The following is a 21,099-nucleotide window of genomic DNA, read 5'->3' as shown; positions in this document are numbered from 1 at the left end:
TCAACTCAACTCTTTCTCCTATTGGCTGTTCTGATATGTAGCTCCACCCACCGCCATACATACATTTAACTCATAAAAAAGAGAAAAGAAACCAGTTTGATGCTGGCGGGGTTTTTTTTTTTCACGTTTTTCTGAAACAGTAAAGTCTGAACTGTGTTTAACTGTAATGCAGAAAAATTCTCACTTATATCGTAATGCTTTATATATTTTATTTTATTATTTTATTCAGTAGTTTATTCTCCTTCCAGTGGTTAGGCGTTTGACGCCAAAGCAGTGTGAATTTAAACGTAAGGTAAACAGTTGCAAGTAGTCAACTTTGTTTTAAATGTTTTAATTAAAAAACATGATTGCTCCGATTGGGAGTATTTATAGGCATGCGCAACATGCACGTGTCGTAAACGTACGCGCAATGGCATCAGAGGCAAGTGACGAGACGACGGTAAGTTTGCAGCTGTCACTTTAAAGGGTAAAAGTAGTTCCGCTCTCTGCGGTTCACTTACACCGCTCACTCGTTTCTGTAGCCTTCGCACGCCGCGGTAGAGCCAAAGGACATACTTAAAGTAACTCGTTATTGTTATTTTTATTTAACTTTATTTTTAAGCAAGTGATTTGGCTATTCTCACCCTTGCTTTTCGACCCACAAAGCTCACTTTGGTTGAGTGACGTTTAAAAACAAGTGAGCAAAGTTTGCATCCTTGAATTTTAAATGGCAGCTTTCGATGAATTGCACACTGATTGGATTAATGTCATGAAGCACAACAGATAAATTAACACCTGTACATGGGATAGAGTGTGGTTTAGGGTTCAATTCAAAGCACCTGGTCAATTATCCTGTGTAAAACCCTTAAGCCCCCCTCATTTCTTTATATTTTTTAACAATGTTTTGCAAATATGCATGGTAATACAGTGTATGTACAAGGAAAACACTTCTGGCCAGTTTGAAAGTTAATACTTGGAAGTCTTCATTCTTCAAGACAGCCTGAATTCACTTGAGCAAGTTTTATTTTAAGTTCTTCAAGTAGTCTTCAGGGATAGTTCTGCAGGCTTCCTGAAGAACATTCAAAGCGCTTCTTTGGATGCCAGCTTCTTTTTGTTCTCTTCTCTATCAAGATGTTTTCCGATCACTGTCATGCTGAAAAGTCATTCGACTTGCATATGATATTGAACGGTGGATAAAAATCTGATTCCTTTAATTTTGCCAAGATCCCAAACACCAAAGTCTGAAATTCAGCCCCAAGCCATGATGGAGTTTTAAGGATGGCTGTAGATGCACTGTTGCCACTGATGTTAACTCTATGGATCAGCTAAAAGTAAAGCTGCATCTGTCAGGTTTTTGCTGGATTTTTTTTTTTTTTTTTTTTTTTTTTTTCCCCCACCTCATTTTATTTAGGCCTGCCGCTTTATTTAACTTCAAAAAATAAAAGCATTGTTCTGTAGTGTAAGGCAGGTGCAGCCTCTTGTGGACAATATCTGCCATTTTACCTCTGAAGGTCAACTACCTTTGTTTGCCATTGACACTGACATTTTTTAATCTCTTCTTCAGATGACACTGGAAGAATCCATGGCACGACGGTATGACTACTTTTGAGGATTTGCGTTATTATTGTATTTTGAGGTGTGATTGGACTGTCGGACTGTACGGAGTTCAGTTTTGTGTCTTTGCAGTCGTCGCCTAAAGAGAAGAGAGAGGGAGACTTCATGGCTGGGACGAAAAGTAAGCGACAAATCATTTGAAAGCATGGTTGTGACTTTAAGTCGCATAAAACGGTTCTCTACAGCCACTTCTGTACAGTTTATAACTTTGTTTTTTAATCCTGCAGTACAGAAAAAGTGAGAACACACTGCATCAAAGGGTATGTCACCTTCTTGAAGTACGAGTCAACAAATGGCAGATCATTGATAAAATGTGAGTGGATTTTCTTTTTAATTTCAGCTCAGAAAGCTTATTACGATCACTCCGAGGTCACCTCTCCAGGATGCAGTCCAGCCAGCATCGATTCCCTTAGTTGCCTCAAGCCGGCTGTTCTCGCTGCACCCTTACCTTGGGTATTTTCTTTTTTTTCTTATCCTGACATCTTCTGCTGTTGATGCTTTTCTGTTAGACTGATTAGTTATTTTTAAACATGACAAAATAATCCATGGAAACTTTTATTATTCAGATAATTCCATTGAAACCAGTGATGAGTCGTTGGCAGAAGACAGGCAGCTCAAAGTGCCTGTCTAAGCACACATCAAAGCTAACTCCATTATCAAGTTGATAAAACTACACTGTAAAGATGATTTTGTTTGTTTTTTATATTCTGTAAAATATAACATTTTAACAAAATTGCAGTTTTATTACCCCTCAGCTATAAAAGGCTGATGGTGTGCTTTGGTCACTAGGGATGGTAATTGGAAAATTCCAAGGACTTGGAGTACTGGGAACTTGATGGATACATTGCTTGCATCACCTTGCCAGGCGGGTAGTTTGTGAATGCAATAACTAGAACAGGGTTTTGGCATAGGATTTTCAAACGGATACCTTAGGTGTATCTACTAGTGGGCTGATGGGTAGCACTGGCAGTCTCCAGAGGTTGCTGCTTGACCGTGCGAGGTAACGTTAAAGAACTTCAAAAGCAGCAAAGTCTCGCATCAACTTTATGCTTTTTTTTTTTTTTTTTTTTTTTTTTTTCCCCCCCATTAACCTTTAAAGGATTTACATTTTCTCTTCACTTACTGCTGTAACTTTAATTGACTGTATATTACAGATGTGAGTCTTCCGATGAGGAGTGGGTGAAGATGATCGGCACGCCGAGGAACATCAGACGCAGCAGCGTGAGCTTCAGGGAGAGGCAGCCCCTGTTAACACCCAGAATGAGATCGATCATCCTCTACTGGTTAATGAAGGTTGTTGTTGTTGTTTTGAAATTAGAATTTTCAGTAATATCAAAGCAGCATTGAATGTTATTTTTAGTGTTTGTAGCTAAAAATGATTTACTTGGAATACAGTCGTGAGTAGTGCAAATCAATCCAAATTAGAATGTGTAGATTAGCTGTCTCATCTAAATGACACATTAATAGGACTTTCATGATTGTTCCTGCAGGTGTGTGAGGCATACGCTGTTCACAGGGAGACTTTCTACCTGGCACAGGACTACTTTGACCGTTTTCTGTTGGTTGAGAGAAATCTTAAGTTGGGTGTGCTGCAGCTCATTGTGCTCACATGTCTTCTTATAGCATCAAAGATGGAGGTAAAATTACTGTTTAGTAGTTTCTTTTCTTTTTTTTCTTTTTGTGTTAAATCTAAAATACAAATTCTTATTACTTATTCCAATGTTTTTATTTGCACTGTGGGTTTCTTGATGGTGCGAACAGGGATTAAAGTGTCACAAAGTGCATTTAAGTGGGAACCAGTGGTGACTCTCTTGCTTGTGCGTGGCAGACCTGAACTGTTGTTGTAATTCGGCTTTACTGCGCTTCGACTGCATTCTTCATACGTATGTGGCTTCTTTCCACCCATTAGCCATAGCCTGCTGTCAAATACAGCAGAGTGAAAGGAAAGGGTAACATCAGATTAAAAATTTTAAATGTAGGATTGAAATTTGACTTGCTTGACTTTGTGTGAAACTACTAACTGGGTTGATTTAAAGGTACTAGAAAGGTGTTCCTGCCCACTTTAACCCCTGGTTGATTAAAGGTGTTTTATTTATTTTATAGGAATCTAAACCTTTAAAGATCTTGCATCTGTCACGTGTGGCTCATGGGATCTACCATGTAGAAGAATTCCGTCATATGGAGTTGGTCATTTTGAGGGTAATACTTTTAACTCACTATTCATCATATGCACCTGTTCCATTTGTGCATTTTATAAATCCATATGCTTTTGTATGCTCTGCAGACATTGCGCTGGTACACTCGTCCGGAAACTGCTTTGACCTGGCTGAAGTTCCTCCTGCAGGTGATCTTCAGGAAAGAAAAAGCAAACCTGCTTGAGCAGCCGTTTCCAAAAGATACTTACATGAGAAGTGCAAATGTAGGTGTTTGAGTTCACTTATATTTAAGTCAACAGTTCTATAATACATCTACAAATAAGACTGTATTGCAAGAGAAGTGAAATATCCTTGCTAACCTTGTGTGTAGTTGCTCAAGGTGTTTTTGTTTTAGCTTTTAGATCTGTGCATCCTTGACGTGAACTCGATGGACATACCTTATCACGGATTGGCTGCCTCAGTCCTGTGTTATTTCGTGGACCAGGGACTGGTAGAAAAAGTTGCATGTAAGAGTTGGAGACTTAAAAAACAGAAGTAAAATAACTAAAAAATGTGGGAAAACGTGTTACACCTGACACACAGGAAGAACGAAGTTAATGTTTAAAATGAGAAGGCTCAACTCTTGAACATGTCAGGTTATTCAGTCTGTATGTTTGGTTTCTCTGTTTAGGTCTGCCCAGAGAACACCTCCAGCCATGTGTTGACTGGCTGGCCCCCTTTATGGATGCACTGGAAGACTTTGGCACAGTCACACAGAAAGTGTTTCCCACAGTAAGAAGAGAAGACCAATACAACATCCAGGCAAACTTGGACTACATGTCCATTTTGGTTAGTGTCTTTTTTTTTTTTTTCTCTCTCTTCCCCCTCTGTGGTCTTCCTTATAATTTAAGGTTGAAGTCAGACTAGAAAATGCAGTCGGGAAAATGATTGTTTACCCATACAAAAGCAAACTCCTAAGACTTGAAATGTTTGTAGAAGCTATATAGAGCTTACAGATGGAAGCTGGTTTAATGCAGTTTGTGATGGCGGCAACCTGTGTTGCATCTGGCATATTAAGAGCTATAAATAAAGGGACTGGTATTGGATAACTCCTCTTCTGACACATGATCTATATTCGCTGACCACTTCAGTAGGTACATCTCCTCGACTGGTGGTCAACCTTGTACAATTGGTCAATCACATGGCAGAAACTCTGTGCATTTAGACATGGTCAAGAGGACCTACTGAAGTTGGAACTGAGCATCAGAATAAGGAAGAAGCTTTATTTTAAGTGACTTTGATCATGACGTGTTTGATGCCAGGTGGGCTGGTCTGAGTATTTCGAAAACCTTGATCTGCAGTATGACATTCATACTGCTTTGCCTTCTTGTTTGACACGCTGTCAGTTTTTTACAACCGTTCCAGAAACAAGAATGCAAAGTCAAAGCTAAGAGCAGTGGTATGAGACACCATACCTCTGCCAATGCTGAGGAATTTGAAATGATGAGGTTGACTTGAATCTGTGTGAGTAGTGTTGCCTATCATTCTATTTGGTTGCCCATTTCTGTGGACGGAAATTCAAATGGATCACTCGTTTACAGTACTGTGCTAGTATGAACCCATAATTCTGCAGCCTTTTAGTTATTGAATGATGTCGTCACTCCTTTGCCATTCTTAAACTTCATTGGGGGAGATGGCAGAGCTTTTGACATTAGCCATAAAAAAACAACAAACAAACAAACCCTGGACCATGTTTCTGTATTGCAGAATGAAACCCTGAATGCACAATTTCACGTAAAAGCATTTCTTTGATTTTAAGAAAATATATTTAGTTTTGGTATAAAGTGAACATTTGAACAACTTATTTTTCCCAGCTAACACACGTGAAACTGCTCATTTGTAGAAGTCTTATTTTGCAGAAGGGAATGAAACTCTAAAGGTTTCTTCCCCCCCCCCCCCCCCCCCCCCCCGGCATATTTATTCTGTTTAAAATGAAATGTTATTTTTAATTTAAAAAAAAAAAAAAAAAAAGACTAAAAATGAAAGACTTGAATTCCAAGTTGTTACCCTTACAGTGTCAATAAATTGCTTCTGTTAATTTTTAGGATGTTGCTCACAAGGCAATAAAAGGCAATTCTCCTACAAATGATGTGGAACCGCTCGATGCCACCTCGTACAGAGGGAGGATCTACGTACCTGGGCAAGGACTTACGTCTTCAGAAGATGAAGTTTAACAGAGTCTGAAGGTGCTGATTGCAGTTCTATCTGAAACTTTCCTCAGATTTCCTGCAGAGATGGCTGCAAATGTCCAACTCAGACTGATCTGACAGAGTTGAATGCTGAATCAAAATAAATTGTGTCGTAGTCTTAGTATGCCATAGTGTGAGAATAGTTATTGTTAGTTTAGAGTTGAATAGTTGTCACCCCCGCATCTTCCCCTCACCACAAATAGTAGTTCTTGACGTATTCAATCCATTAAAAGACGATGTAGGAGATCTAAACTGTTAACTGATATTTGAAGGCCACTCTTCTTCTAGCCACTTTTTGTTTTCCCTCATTTTTGGCTTTTAAGGTTTTATTTCAGAAAAATGCAAAGTTCAAAAGTTTGTAACCTGAAGGTGAATTTTTAGAAAATTGTGGGATGCATTTTTTTCCCCCTCTTTTTAAATGAAGAAATGTTGTGTGCTGCTGTCCAGCAGCCAAAGTATAGTAAAATGAATGCTGTACTAGTGTGAATTTTTAAAAACCCCAAACAAAGCATTAACTGAACCAGGTCCTGATGTGATTAACTCAGGGCATTTTGATTTTATAAGTTTATTGCAAAAGATGAAAATAATACAAATTACCATGTACTTGTTACCACAAAATAAAATATTCATCCCCACCCTGTGAAATCTGACAGTGGTTCATGTGTTTACTAAAAGTACAGTTTGGCCATCGCCTGCAGGAATCTCTTCTTCCTCTTCTGCGCAGCCAGCTGCAGCACTTCCTCTGGATTACTGGTGTTCAGTTCTGTCTGTCCAATCGCTTTTATCTGAAGGGTTGGGAGAAGACATCGGTTATGTTTTTGTTATGAGAATTCTTATTGAAATATACAAAATCCTACAGGTTCTACACTTCCAAACATTTTATATAAATTCTTTATTGCAGTCCATACACCTGAACGTTTAAGGTTACTCAGTGTGTTTAAGTCTCTCTCCCACAGCCTAAAAAGCATGTGGAAATCTCTTTAGTTTATATAAATTTGAATATTAATTGATGAACCTCCTTGAAACGTTACAGATCAACTTTCTAATCTGTTTCATTTGGCTGCAGTTCCAACAGTGTAAAATAGACGTGGCAGCAGATTAGGACTCTAAAAACCTCTGTACACCTTTCACCAGCTGAATGCAAAGTCCACTGAGGATGTGACTGAGCTGCACTGCTCTAATTGCAGATAATTATATTTCACTTGTATACTGTGAAATTGATGCTTCCAGATTTTAAAACCATAACTCTGAATATAACCTGCTACAGACTAGGTGGCACATTCAGCTTAAGTTACCATAGAGATCTGGGCAGGTAAAGAGTTGAGCTCTAACTTTAAGCTCAACATTGCTCAGTAACTCTTGTTTCACAATGCATGTCAGATTAAATTTGACCTTTTATGCCTCACAAGTATTTTATTTTTATTAGACATTAACCAGTCTGCTTATGTGGGTGGTCATTGACAAGCGTTAGCTGGTCGTCACTTTGTTGCCGGTCTCTTCCTGCATTATTCTTCTATGATTTTATTGCATAAAAGAGAAGTCATAAATCTATACGTATGAGATGCTTTTCAGGTCGCAGCCTTTCGTGGTATAAGCTGTAGGGTTATAAAGACTTACCGCTATTTGTCTCTTCTCAGTCTCTCCTCGTTTGTGGTGAATATCTGAGCAAAAAAAAAATCAGGAAGCTAAACAGACACTGGAGAGAATGTATTCCTTGAAAAGAAAAAGTAAGTTTTAGCCAACAGTGATTATTGTTACATGAAGGATACGTGTGAGATATTCCAGGATGGTGACGTCCCAGATGTAGTCGTAGAATGAGTCCATGGCGTCGTGACTGTAATGTGAGAGGATACTAGCTGTTATTAAGAATGGCTCTGTGGGTAATGTAATGTGTCCTCCAGGGCCGTACCTGTTCTGCTCCTGAAGCGCTTTGAACGCTGTCATGTAGTCGACTTCTCTCAGAAACTGGCACAGAACAGCAACCTGACGAGAATCAGAGATGTCACATTACTTCCAACTCGCTACATCTGTAAGACACCAGTCAGCACTGAGACACTTACAGTCGGCTTTATACTTTAGCAGAGGTGCACGGAATAATGAGGCAAACAATGGTATTGGTTGATTTGCCTTATTGACTCTCATCAGCGTCTATCATTATTATACTGTTATATTGATTTTGTTCTGCTAAATGTTCAAAGAAGGGACGAGGAGCTTTCTAGCTTTTATTCATGAAATTATACTGGGGAAAACAAAGTGGGCACTTGCATCAATCCAACAATATGTTCATTAATTCCTCAGCAGCTAACATTAGTTCACTTTCTCAAATAGGCAGTTTGACCTCTGACCTGTGTGTGGCAGTTCAGCATTGAACAGCATTTAATCATCCTCTTCAGAACCTAAAATAAAAACAGGTGTGTTACTGTTAGGCGAGTCAGTCGGCTCTCATATCTCTCAAACTGCAGAGGCTCACTATGTAGTGCACTCTGGTATTAGTCGGTGTTTTACCTGGTCAGTGTAGATGTCGGGGGGGACGGCTTTGGTGAAGAAGTCCGAGCACACAGCTCCAGCCTGCAGGTAAAGGTTCAGAGCTGCAGAGTACTGATTGGTCACTACATAGGGAGAAATGAAAGTTGTTATTCAAGCTGCAGGTGGCTGTGTCTGAAAATGCTTTCTTAAGGGAATGTTTCGCAATTGCTGTGAAATTTCTTTTAAGTCACTTCAATCTTATTTTTCCTTTCTGTCCAAACGTCAAGTACATTGGTGGAAAAACGTCAGCCTTTGTCTAAGGAATGACAACATTTCACTGATTCAGTGAAGAAAGTTCTCTGAGTTGATGAGATGTGGTGATTGTTCTTACCAAAGTAGATGTCGGCTTGTGTGATAAGCCATGATTGGTTATTGGGGTTTAGAGTGAGAGCATAGGAAACCAACTCCTTGACTGTCACAGCCACAGCTTCCACATCCACTGCCTGTATGCTGCTCAACACACAGATCGGAACATTTAGTTTTTCGTGCTGTGTACATGCTGTTAAAGGGGATGTTTTTCCTTATGTCCTCTCATATTAACAGTTACAGTCATAGTGCAGCTGCTTTTGATTGTTTATGATGTCAGAGAGAGATGATATCCCCTAATATCAAACTGTTTGTGAAGGCTAGCCAATCAGAAGAAAGTTGGCTTGACGACAAAAGAATGAAAACAGCTTGGTTCACACAGAGGATGAACTGAGGAGCATCAGTACAAGTCAAATAAGGATTATTCTGAACTGTGAGTCATGCAAAGCTGCTCTAGTAGAGTCTGAACTAAGAACGTAATAAACAGATCTGTAACTGCAGATAACCTGACAGCTTTTCATGCACAGTGTACTTCCTGTAACTTTTTCACAAGAAAAGTAACCTCTGCTTATAAGCTGTTAGTGTGAAGAGGCATCAACACAATGAATAAAGAGTAAAATGACAATGTACAAGCAGGGGTGCAGGAGTCAAACTAGTCCAAACCACACATATTCACTCAACTCATTCTTATTTCTTATTTTTTCAGTAGCTCAAACAAGCTTTAAAAGATTTCTCTCAGCTTGTAGGAGTTGAGGACAGGAAAAGAGATCCCTGTGTGTCGGTCCTGTAACTAAGTCCGACCAGTGCCGTGTAGCAGAAACAGTTGGTGCAGCTAAAACAAACAGATGAGGTAAAATAGAAAAGTCGTTCCTACTTTGGAAGAGAAGATGGCCAGATGGAGAGATGTTCTGCAGTAACTTCATTTACAATGTCATCCTAAAGAAGAAGAAGAAAAAACAAGGGGCTGAAGATGCAGACAGAAACTACAGCAGCACTGAAATCCCTCAATTTTTCCATTTTACTGTGTTCTATTTATGAATTCAGAGTCATACCCTGACTATACTGTGGAGTCTCACAAACAGTGAGATCAGAGTCGTCAGCACCAGTGGCTCCTGTAAGATTAAGACAAATCACAAGGTAAACAGCTAATTTATTCTTCCACAGTGTGTTTAAGTTGGTATGTGGTGATACTTACTCTAATTTTCTTGGTGAAAGTGATGAATTTGCTCCTGGAGGAGTCACATTAAGAAAACAGAATGAGTGTGACGCTACATGAATCTCAGACATGTTGTAATGTTTCTAAATCCTATGAAATCCTAAAATTACATCATACCTGTGCAAGATGCCCATGGAGGACTCTCTCTGTTTAATGAGGCCAATTCGGCCGTCGCTGTTCCTCTTGTGTTGGATGGAGATGCTGCAGATCTGAACCACCACATCCCAGAGCTCCTTGGCGGTGCGCCGACTTTCTTTAGGACCTGGAAGCTCCTTACACGTGGATGCCAGGAGCTGACCAAGCTATCGGGACAAAACAGGACAAATTTCATAAAGAAAAATGCAAAAATACTGGCGACCGCTAGACACACCTATGGTAACGGTTTCAAAATCCTACATCACCTTGTTCTCGAGACATCGCATTGTAATTTATTGGAAATCCCACAGTACCTAAATATAACCAAATCAATCCTGAGAGAGAATACGCTCTCTCAGACTTTCATGTGTCTTGGTGGAAAATTTTTAAGTGGATCTGGTACCACAACTTATTTTTAAATGAATTTAAACCAACTTATTAATTAGTTCATTACGTAATCACTCAAGATTTTTAGTTTTCTTATAGAGCTGTGACTTCTGAGTTGCAGAAGAGTGTCTCAGCTGCCTCAGCTGGGATTTAAATAGCCTTAAACCTTACAGACAGTCAGCTACTGTGTCGATAACTTTGCTATAATTTCATGTTGGTGAATATCAGAAATAGCATCACTGGAGCTGCTAGAAAGAGAAAATTTCATGAAAGTGTTAAAAAAAAGAAGCACACAGACGTGTTACCTTGATGTACGGGTTGTTCATGACCAGAGACGGCGACACCTGCAGAGTCAGGTAGTCGTTCTCCCTCCAGTTCAACATGAAGGCGACACACTCCTCTCCCACCACCTGACGTAGAGGCAGATCTGGAAACAAAGACCAGGAAATCCTTCACTGCACCTCCAGAATTGGTGCTATATAACAAGGCCTAGAAGCTGTTTATTCTGCTTTATCGGTAACTGAAGTTTTTATGGATAGCAGACATACGTCTATTTTTACAGTGAGATACATGCTACTCTTGCAGAAGTATCCTAATAGTGCCTTTTTTTTTTTTAAACAAATGTTTCTAGCTGCAAGACCAGATCTGTAACTTCTTGTAAGTGACATTAGTTTAGAACATTTGTTTACTGGGGCCCTAGAAATAGATTTTATAGTAGTATATGAAGCCTGATCCACAATGATTTTCTCCCATCACAGACTTAACCTGAAGATGCTGACACTGGAGTGACTCCACTCGCTGCTGTTCACTCACCATGAATCCTCATCTCTAGGTAACCTCTGACCCTGCTGACCAAGTCAGGGGGCGGCCGCTCCTTGCTCCCCTCGGCCGCCATCGCCTCGTGTGCGCGGACCTCCAGCAGCAAGATCTCATTCAGCATCACCTGCCTCAGCTTTGGGGAAAACTCTGTGACGAGCTCCAGACAGGCTGAGAAAAGCTGCCGTGCATGGGCGAAGTCCTGAGGAAAACATGCTCCATGTATTAAGCAGTTAAAAGTGATGCTCTATGATTGGATAACAACGTTTAATTATTAAAATAACATTTATGCCCCACTGAGCGTTGATAATGGCTCAGACCTTTATTGAAATGCAGTGGAGTCCTTTGGCCATGAGGATATAAACCAGGTCCTTGGTCAGGTTGTCTTTAATGCCGAGGATCACATTAATGTAGTCTGGAGGAACCTCCCACTGTTCATATAAACAGGAAGTGGTAGGTTAATTCAGATCATCTTGATTGGTTTCGTGTGTTAGAAGTAAGGATTGAAAATTATTCCAAATGTGTGTATATATGTGTATATGTGAGAAACTGTAGTCCAGCACAATCCAAGATATCTTAAATGCATTAATGTTGAGCTCATGTCTCTGACCTTGCTGTTGACCCTCCAGAAAGGTCGTTCAGCCAGGCCGTGGAGTTCAATGAGGATCTGTCTGATCCTGCGTGGCTCCAGTGAAAGGATGAGCTGCTGCTCCAGCTGGCCAATGTTCACACTCGCTGAAGCTGTGAAGAAGTGAACCAAACCTCAATATGTCTCATGGTTTTCATGTGGAGAAGCGGCAGTGTTATGTAGCAGAAGTGTACAAAAGGCCAGCCAGTTCGCAGAACTCACGAACGGAGCCACACCTGTGGAGTAAGATATCAGCATACTGTTGCTGTTTAGCCAATGAGCGGTGAGGCAACCCATTCTCTTCACCAATCAGAAGAGGGTTAGACTTCATCATTTCTTCACTACCAGACACACTGGACCCACTACAGTTCGCTTACCGTCCAAATCGTTCCACAGACGATGCCATCACTCACTCACTTGGACACTAGAAGGGGGAATTATGTTAAAATGCTCTTCATAGACTACAGCTCTGCATTTAATACCATAATTCCCTCCACACTCACCACCAAGCTGGAGCATCTGGGACTCAGCTCATCTATGTGTCAGTGGATCTCCAACTTCCTAACTGGCAGACCACAGGCAGTAAGGATGGGCGGACATGTCTCAGCCTCCACCACTCTCAGCACTGGAGCCCCCCAGGGGTGTGTTCTGAGCCCCCTGCTGTACTCTTTGTACACATATGACTGTGTGACCACTACCAGCTCCACCACCATCATCAAGTTTGCTGACGACACCGTCATGGTGGGCCTGATCTCTGATAACAACGAGACGGCCTACCTGAAGGAGATTAGGAATCTGGAGAACTGGTGCCAGAGGAACAACCTCCTTCTAAACGTCAGTAAGACAAAGGAGCTGATAGTGGACTTCAGCACTAAGCAGGAGAGGAACTACCAGACCCCTGTCATCAACGAGTGCCCAGTGGAGAGAGTGGACAGCTTCAAATGCCTCGGAGTTCACATCACGCAGGACCTGTCATGGTCCTGTCACATCAACACCGTGGTGAAAAAGGCCCGACAGCGTCTCTACCACCTCAGACGCTTGAGAGACTTCCAACTGCCCTCCAAGGTGCTCAGGAACTTTTACTCGTGCACCATAGTAGGGCTGCCACGATTAGTCGACTAGTCACGATTATGTCGACTATTAAAATCGTCGACGACTAATTTAATAGTCGACGCATCGTTTGAAGCTTTGTAAGATCACAAAGGACGCAGGAATGAGTAGTAGGATTTAAGAGTGTAATAACGGACTGAAACAGAAGATGGCAGCACTGCATGTCCAAGGATGCCAGCTGCCGTTAAACCCCGAAGAAGAAGAAGCTGTGTCCCAGAATTCATAGCGCAGCTGTCAACAATGGCGGCAGCTAGTTAGTTTTAACTTTACTCTTATTATTCTTTCTGGGTCACAAAATAAACGTTTAACATATTTTCAGGCGAGAATGTAGCTGTGTAAACCTCAAATATCTGCTCAGTTTATCAAGACACCACATATTTTCAAAAGCGCTCCGACATTTTCGGAGACGTCTGTTACCCACTAGCTCGTTAGCTAGGCGGGGGCAAGGCTAACTAGAGCCGTGAGAACACCGGACTCCCGGCAAATCGTTTTCAAACCCACCGCCGTCTTTCGCTAGTCAGGTTAAACATATATATAAGTCACTTAGATAACTTAAAAATTTTATTGTTTGGCTTTCTTTAGTATTTTATTTGTTCCTGAGTAAATCGGTTTGGCTGAGATTAAAGTTATAGTTTTTGCACAGCTAAAACTGTCAAGCAGACAGCTGATTATCAGAAGTGTGAGACGCTGGAGAATATACTCCGGTGTCCTGTTATATTTTAGAAAGCAAGGAGTTTATTAAACTTCACCGAAACAATCTGCAAATTTCATTAAAAATTAATAAACTACCATCTTGTCTTTATTTTTAGTTAGCACAAACACTTCAAGCTGTAAGCTAATGATAGTTATATAAGACCAGATGCTGCTGGTGCAATAAGCTGTACGTCCAATGGATGATGATCTGATTAGTCGACTAATCGCAAAAATAATCGGTGACTAGTCGACTATCAAAATAATCGTTTGTGGCAGCCCTACACCATAGAGAGCATCCTGACGGGAAACATCTTAACCTGGTTCGGGAACAGCACCATGCAGGACAGACAAGCTCTACAGAGGGTTGTGCGATCAGCTGAGCGCAATATTCGCTCTGAGCTCCCTGACCTGCACTCAATCTACAGCAGGCGGTGCTGGACCAAGGCCAGGAAGATCGTGAAGGACCTCAGCCATCCCAACAACAGACTGTTCTCTCTGTTGAGGTCAGGAAAGCGATTCCGCTCCCTGAAGACCAACACAGAGAGACTGAGGAGGAGCTTCTTCCCGCAGGCGATACGGTCTCTCAATCACACCACCACACAGTCCTGACCCACACATATAGTTCTTACACACACACTGGACATTCTGGACATTGTTTTCACTTCATCACTTAGATCACTTTGAGCATATTTGCACTGCACAAGACATAATGTGGATTGCACAACACTGGTCACTACATTCTTCATTTCCAGTTAATACTTCTACAGCTGCTGTTATTGTGTATATATTTATTTATTTATACTTCTTCATACATTCTTATATAGTTCTATACTGTGTATTGTGTATTTTGTTGTACAGTTATTTTATTTTCAACTTTAATTTATATTTTATTCCTTCCTAGTTAAATTTACCCTTTTTAATTTTTCATATTTATTTCCTATCTTATTCATAGCCTTTTCCTTTTTTTTTTTTTTCTTTAGGTCACGAGCAGTTGTCTAAGCATTTCACTGCATATCGTACTGTGTATGACTGTGTACGTGACAAATAAAATTTTAAATTTGAATTTTGAAGACACAATTCTACCTCATCATTACGCACACGTCGACGCACAGAGTTCGGTCGGAGCTGCAGGTGGGAAGAGTCAGCAGAGTTTTACTCACCATGTGGATTTTCGTTCCTTCTAATGCTGTTAGCGGTGTGCGTCCATGAGACTGTAAGTTTCTGTGTTCTATCGTGTTTGTTCTTTGCTGCGGCCATTATCCTCCCTTGTTTAATCCGTGGCGCACCCTTTGTTTACCGAATGTTACTGCCGTTTACTGCGAAGTAGTGATGTGCGGATCGATACTGAAATATCGATTCCTCCGATACCAGTCATTTATGTTCTAGAATCGATACTCATATTAAAATATCGATATTTTAGTAATTTAGGGTAAATTTGTAGGTTATCATTAACAGGAACAGAGTGCAAATAAACTATATCATTTGGATTATCTACATTGGAAGGAACTACTTAGTCTTCCGCCTGTCATAGTCGTGACATATGTTTGTATAAATGTGTCCAGCCCCTTGTTGTGCACACTCACAACAATGGCTGAGCATAAATGGAGTCATGTGCAGACGTATTTTACTTCCACAAACGGTTGAGACGTAGTTTGCAATACATGTGGCAAGAAAGGGAGGTGTTTTGGCAACACTACTAACCTCATCAAGCACAAGAATATGACGAGCTTATGTTGAGGTGAACTGAAGAGGAGGAGTGGACATGGACAGGTGCTGCAAGGGCGAGACGGACGTCTCTCACGGAGTCCTTTAGTGCTGCAGGCAGGCAACGTGTTCAAATAGCGCACAACTTCAGTTTTTTTTTATTTCTATATGATAACTGTGCATTATTAAGCGATAAGAACAAGTAATCCGATGTCCTGTAATCATTATGATGCTATAATTTGAGATACAATAACTGAAATACGTTTTTGTACAAAGTATCGGTATCGGATCAGTATCGTCGATACCACCCTGAATTTAACTTTGTATCGGATCGGAAAGGAAATCAGTGGTATCGCACATCACTACTGCAAAGCAGCCTCTGCCGTGCGGTCATTAAGGGACCGTCACTAATTTCTCATGTTAGCTCTAATGTAAAGTGCCTAGTTAGGATTTATGTAAATAGTAAAATTAGCATTTGTTGACACTCCCTTATTTTGGTTGAATGTTCCACTATCCGGTATTGTTTGTATTGTTGTATTACACATTTAATTCACTCTGTTCACATAATTATGGAAGACTTATGTTCTTTCCAACAGAAACCACACCATCACTCACCACACGGCATATAGCATTTTACAGCCTGTTAAATCCCCTGACTCACATTATGGATGTGTGGTTCGGATTCTTGTTAAATAAATGAGTGAACGGCAGATACCTGAGTGGCAGTGGATTTTGTGGATACGCCATCTGTTCTTATCGGACAACCCTGTTGAGATTGTGGATTCATAGAGTCAGCACCTTATCATCTACATTATTCATAGTCAGGAGGTCAAGTCCATCCCTCTTAAAGTGACCTCCTCCATTACAAGAAGTCTCGGCCACGTACCTGGAATGTCGTAGAAGGAAGGCAGAGGTTTGGCACTGAGGTTGATTGTGGCCGACCGCTTCCTCATCTGCTCCACCAGGACCTTCCTCTCTTCCTCCTTCAGCAGCTCCATGAAGAGCTTATGGGATGACACCACAAACACCAGAGACAGGTCCTCCAAGCTTTCACACAGAGTCCTGCACCATAAGAGGTTTAGAAGGAAGACAAAGTCTTCATCATCATCATCAAGTATAGAATTTGAATAATGTATTGTTGCCCGACATCATCTCTGTAGCAGACCCCTTGATAACCTCCTATATAATTGTCCAATGCATGGAAAACAGTGACTCTGACTCACTTCAGGAAATTAGCCATGTTTCTTCTGGACGCCTCAGATGGACGGTCTTTTTCCAGCGAGCGTGTGCACACCTGCAGGACAAACAAAGTCTGACTGTAATCTGCAGTGGCTTTAAACAACTTTTACTACATGAAAGAAAAACTGTTCTTAATATAATACTGAAGTAAAAACCACAGGTCACAATTTACTGAGGTACCTCTAAAATGAAGTCCACCACTTGTTTGCTAGGCTTAAGGAGCAGCTGCTGAAAACGCACGCTGAGGATCTCTCCTTCCAGAGTGTCGCGGACGGCGTTGCAGACACAGAGTTTGTGACACACCTCATCCAGGCCTGATTCCCTGCAGGGAGATGGGATGTTACACAAAAATATGAATGCATAAAATGCTTTTACAAGACTATTTTACAAAATTATTGACTATTTAATGGTATATATCAGCTTAATGTGTTAACCAATTCCAGCTGTTGGCTTAAAGGTGAAAATTTGTGGTCCACAAAGAAACCACAGAAACTGTATTTCCACAAGTAGAATGAGTGAAAGAACAGACCATAACAACTCTCTATGGATCAGTGACTGAAGTCTGTGCTAGCTGCAGTGCGTGCAGAGAGGTTTGATTTTGTTGTTTCCTCACCCTTGTTGGACTTTATACAAGAACTCCCGGAGAACAGACCGTCTGAAGTGGTTTGGCAAACTGCGCGATATGTTGTCTTTGATGAAGGCTTCAATGACGGCCTGCAGAGAATTAAAGTGGAGTTTACAAACCATTTTTTGCCCCCTATTTGTGATGTCAACCTACTTCTGCCTAAGCAACACAACACTCATAAGAATGCAGTACTCAAATCTCTCCAATGTGTTTGCTCTGACCGGGTAGTTGTGAGCCCGGATCAGGCTGTTAATCTGGTCGTAGGGTGTCGTCTGGGGGTCAGAGGGGTCACAGTCTCCGGTCAAAGCTCTACAGGCGTTCCAGTATCCAGCCAGGCGCTTCTCATCCAGGTGAACATGAACTGTTGAGTCTAGCTAAAAGGCGTAGAGAAAAAGGTAAACTGAACCACTGCTAAAGCTCCATGTCAGCAGCTTTTGTGAGAAAAGTTACATCTTGTGGCTCTCCTGAGAAAGTTAAATCATACTGTGTCACTGAAGCTGTGATAAAATATGATTACCTTCTTTAAAAGTTCCTTTGTCTGTCTGAAGTGATCCCGAGCCTTCTCATAGATTGGCAGGTCTGTGCAGCCTTGATGGAAGAAAATGCCTCCTAAATCATAATGCACCTGAAACACAAATCCTTCTATTACTCCAAAGAAAAATTCACTTTTTTTCCAGAAGGATTAGAGTTCTAGAAAGACAGCGCTGTGCACTCAGCCAACCTGGCAGTGCAGCTCATCGGCGCTGATGCGAAGCCCTGCGGTCGAAGACTCTGTCTCTCCGTTGGCAGCAGTGTCTGCGGCCAGCAGGTCCAGAGTCCTCATGGTGTGAACGTAGAAGTCTTTCTTCAGTCTCACAGCTCCTTCCAGCACACTGATGGAATCAGCCGCCTGCTCCTTTAGCTGAAGGAATGAAACATTTTAAAAATAGTATCAACTTCTGCTGTTAGTTTATCTGAAATTTAAATGACATGTCTAATAATATAATTAATAAGGTATAGTTTTATGTACTCACAGAGTATGTATGGATCATAAAAAAGGTGCTTACTCACCACAGTGAGGATGTTTTCAGTCATTTCTTTCTCCTGCTGTACAATATTCAACCTAAATCAGGGCACAACAGAAGCATTCAGTGGAATACATGATTTATTTTTCACTAAATTTGCAAAATTAAGCCTGGATGTTGGTATTTTTTACAAAGAATTAGATGAGCACAAGTACATTTTTTATTTATTGTGTATATTTACACAATAAAATGTTTTAATTTTAAAATAAGATGAAAGTGATCTGTCTCAATGAGAATTTTAAATTAACATTTTGTGACTAATTAAAGCCAATCAGCAAATGAATGTGGGTAGAACAATGTCTCAATGTTTTCAGAAGTCTGAATGTCTGGCTGGCAACACAAAAACACAATCCCAGAGATTTAAAACTGAAACAGCGTCAGATGTGCTTCTAAAAGTCTTTGAGGGGCTAAAACTCCAGCACAGGAGCAGAGCGGTAGGCAGGTGGTAACATAGCATAACACAAATTTGAAAATAAAAACATGTAAGTGTGGATGCAATAAGTGATAAAGGGGAGGAAGAGGAAGGAGAAGGACTTACATGTTTATCTGGTGGGGTCCAGGTTTGGTTTGTTTCTCTGGAAAGCTGCTCAGCACAATTGTTCTGATGGCCCTTTAACAGACAAAATATAAATGAGACAAATGAGTGGTTAATTCTCTGCCACAATCTCTATTCATGCATCCTCTTTTAATCTACATTTACAGTCTTGGATACAAACATAAATAAACACTTCCATAGTCCATTTTACTAGTTTACCACTGAGCTCATGACAGCTGCTTTCGGAGAGAGTCATCTCACTCACCAGCGGTTGTAGATGATGACAGCCATGGCAGTGGTGGGAGGAAGAGTAGAGAGGTCCAGGTCCACATGTTTCACCCCTGGCGGCACTTTGCTCACACACAGGAGTTCATTCAGCAGCATGTTTAACACAGGAATGGTCAATCTGCCGAGCAGGTATTAGAGAATTGCATAATAGGAATTTTTGTTAAATTACACGCTGAGACATATTCCACTTGGCTTTTTCGTAAACACGCTCTGATAACAAAAGATGTCCATCTAAAACACTCTGACTCACCCTTTCTCAAGCACCTCAAGATCCCATTTCATGTGAGCAGCTACTTTCAGTGCAAGCAGCTTCAATGTGCGGTTCCGACGGTTGTCGGCTGGAGGCTGGACCTGATTCTGCTCATTCACTGATGGCTTCGACGCCTGCTCCAGGAACTGGATGATGAGCTGCACTGGTGCTGGGTCTGCAGAAAGAACAGTTATTAACAAGCCTTTACAAGTCCATGAGATGTCATTAAAAATAAACGATGGACTCACGAGTAAGGCTGAACAAACCTGGGTTTGATTTCTGCAGGTGTTTCTCCAGCAGGCTGTCGTCGAGGAGAAACTCAAACCAGGAAGTCTGAAGAGGCGTGCCAGGCCGACCGCTGGTCACAGCGGCCACACGGTCTGCTGCTTCTGCACTCATCCTCGTCTGCAGATATGCAGATATGAACATCAGCTTTATTTAGAATGGATCTTAAGGATAAATATAAAGTGTTTGGGGTTTTTAATGTAAGTTCTTTGTCAGTAAAAACCACATAATGTATTTATTTTTATTTCTATTATACTTATACACTAGATTAGTTCACTCATCTTAAGGAGAACTGGTGTATAAACAGGTGACTGTAAGGTTAACAGTACTACCTTCTCTTGGGGATTTTTGTCAGGAAAAATGAAATGATCATTTGTTCTTTTAACTTTAAACCAACCAGAACCAGGCAAAGATAATCTGCTCCACCAGGACCTTCCTCTCTTCCTCCTTCAGCAGCTCCATGAAGAGCATCAGAAAGTAATAAAAAAAAAATGGCATCAAGTTACTGCTGCTAAAGCTTCCAAACACTACTGAATCATATGTTGCACTTAGTTTTTCTTTCTTTTCCACATGGCTGTATTTGTAATATTGAACAGTTAGGGCCTTTTGATGTACATTAAACCTTTGATACTTAATTAAAAACTCTGTAATTACGTTTCACTCTTTGAAATTAAGTATATTTACAATCATGTAATGTTACTTTCACTCGTTAAAAATCTTGGAGATGGTAAATATATATAAAATTTCATATTTTGTGAACAAAAATATTTATAGTTTCAAAATAATTGTAACTATTATTAGATATTTACTTCCATAATAGGTTAGATAGCTTCACCTGTCAGAGCAGCTAACACTAAAATTTTCAGTAGTTGTTTAGAGAGCTCTAATCATTTTCACGGGGCGTCCTAACTGGGCGGGGGCATCAGATTTACCCATTGAACCTACAAGAATGCACGCTTACAGATGATGTTTCGGGCTGCCACTGTAAACAAACCAAACGCACGCCACCTTCCTATTCTGTGTTATGTTTGGAGCCAGGAGTCTTTTGGCTAATATTCCGGCTAGCCGTCTAGATTTTGGCGGTTGTTCCGCGCATGTAGGGACCAACTGTCTTACCTTAACGGGGCACAGTGATCGTTCAGAAGACAGGAGGGCAAAATGTGCACCAAAATGTCAAAATTAGGAGCTGGACCAGCTACACTAACTGATTCTCTCATAATTCATTGTGCCCTGCGCCATATCTCCTTCGTAATTCCGGTTCCGCTTCGTCGCCAAGGACACACAAAAATGCGCCATGATTGCGCATACTTATGCC

At 40.8% G+C, this 21,099-nt stretch overlaps 2 protein-coding genes across 4 annotated transcripts; one reads left to right on the top strand and one right to left on the bottom strand.

Moving 5' to 3' along the window:
- The first annotated feature begins 315 nt into the window (after positions 1-315).
- Positions 316-6,622, top strand: LOC147303490 (G1/S-specific cyclin-E1-like). Its single transcript, XM_086280065.1, has 12 exons — positions 316-439; positions 1,544-1,572; positions 1,666-1,714; positions 1,821-1,853; positions 1,934-2,046; positions 2,748-2,886; positions 3,084-3,230; positions 3,697-3,792; positions 3,878-4,012; positions 4,144-4,255; positions 4,420-4,577; positions 5,834-6,622. Exons 1-12 carry the CDS (start codon positions 344-346, stop codon positions 5,960-5,962), a joined length of 1,236 nt encoding a protein of 411 aa, XP_086136191.1. The 5' UTR covers positions 316-343; the 3' UTR covers positions 5,963-6,622.
- On the bottom strand, positions 6,511-21,086 carry ints8 (integrator complex subunit 8). 3 transcript variants are annotated; one of them, XM_086280062.1, is made up of 29 exons: positions 20,901-21,086; positions 19,766-19,904; positions 19,500-19,674; positions 19,227-19,367; positions 18,965-19,036; positions 18,413-18,464; positions 18,084-18,263; positions 17,880-17,987; positions 17,584-17,736; positions 17,351-17,451; positions 16,918-17,059; positions 16,722-16,792; positions 16,385-16,560; positions 16,214-16,264; positions 11,974-12,104; positions 11,684-11,794; positions 11,361-11,565; positions 10,853-10,974; positions 10,143-10,327; positions 10,005-10,038; positions 9,862-9,921; positions 9,684-9,745; positions 8,835-8,953; positions 8,483-8,586; positions 8,323-8,373; positions 7,887-7,960; positions 7,747-7,811; positions 7,595-7,638; positions 6,511-6,762 (listed from the first exon to the last, which is right to left on the bottom strand). In XM_086280062.1, exons 2-29 carry the CDS (start codon positions 19,896-19,898, stop codon positions 6,646-6,648), a joined length of 3,039 nt encoding a protein of 1,012 aa, XP_086136188.1. In that variant the 5' UTR covers positions 19,899-19,904; positions 20,901-21,086; the 3' UTR covers positions 6,511-6,645. The 3 variants fall into 3 exon arrangements, with proteins under 3 accessions (XP_086136188.1, XP_086136189.1, XP_086136190.1); XM_086280063.1 differs by lacking the exon at positions 20,901-21,086 and adding an exon at positions 20,182-20,247; XM_086280064.1 differs by lacking the exon at positions 16,214-16,264.
- Between the last annotated feature and the right edge of the window lie 13 nt (positions 21,087-21,099).

This window comes from Aulonocara sp. 'chitande type north' Nkhata Bay, linkage group LG22 (genome assembly GCF_057382095.1).
Source record: "Aulonocara sp. 'chitande type north' Nkhata Bay isolate Kocher_YH1m ecotype deep benthic linkage group LG22, A_spYH_male_GT1.1, whole genome shotgun sequence".
NCBI lineage: Eukaryota > Metazoa > Chordata > Actinopteri > Cichliformes > Cichlidae > Aulonocara > Aulonocara sp. 'chitande type north' Nkhata Bay.
The sequence above is the reverse complement of the archived record's forward strand: the minus strand, read 5'-3'. Positions and strand labels throughout refer to the sequence as shown.

Bases quoted from the DNA above. Each gene is read 5' to 3' on its own strand.
- ints8 (XM_086280062.1), bottom strand. From the start codon at position 19,898: ATGAGTGCAGAAGCAGCAGACCGTGTGGCCGCTGTGACCAGCGGTCGG. The intron at 17,737-17,879 runs GTAATCATATTT...TACGCCTTTTAG, and splicing joins CAAAGGAACTTTTAAAGAAG to CTAGACTCAACAGTTCATGT. The intron at 9,746-9,861 runs GTATGACTCTGA...CTTCTTCTTTAG, and splicing joins GACTCCACAGTATAGTCAGG to GATGACATTGTAAATGAAGT.
- LOC147303490 (XM_086280065.1), top strand. From the start codon at position 344: ATGATTGCTCCGATTGGGAGTATTTATAGGCATGCGCAACATGCACGT. The intron at 2,887-3,083 runs GTTGTTGTTGTT...TTGTTCCTGCAG, and splicing joins TCCTCTACTGGTTAATGAAG to GTGTGTGAGGCATACGCTGT. The intron at 4,256-4,419 runs GTAAGAGTTGGA...TTCTCTGTTTAG, and splicing joins ACTGGTAGAAAAAGTTGCAT to GTCTGCCCAGAGAACACCTC.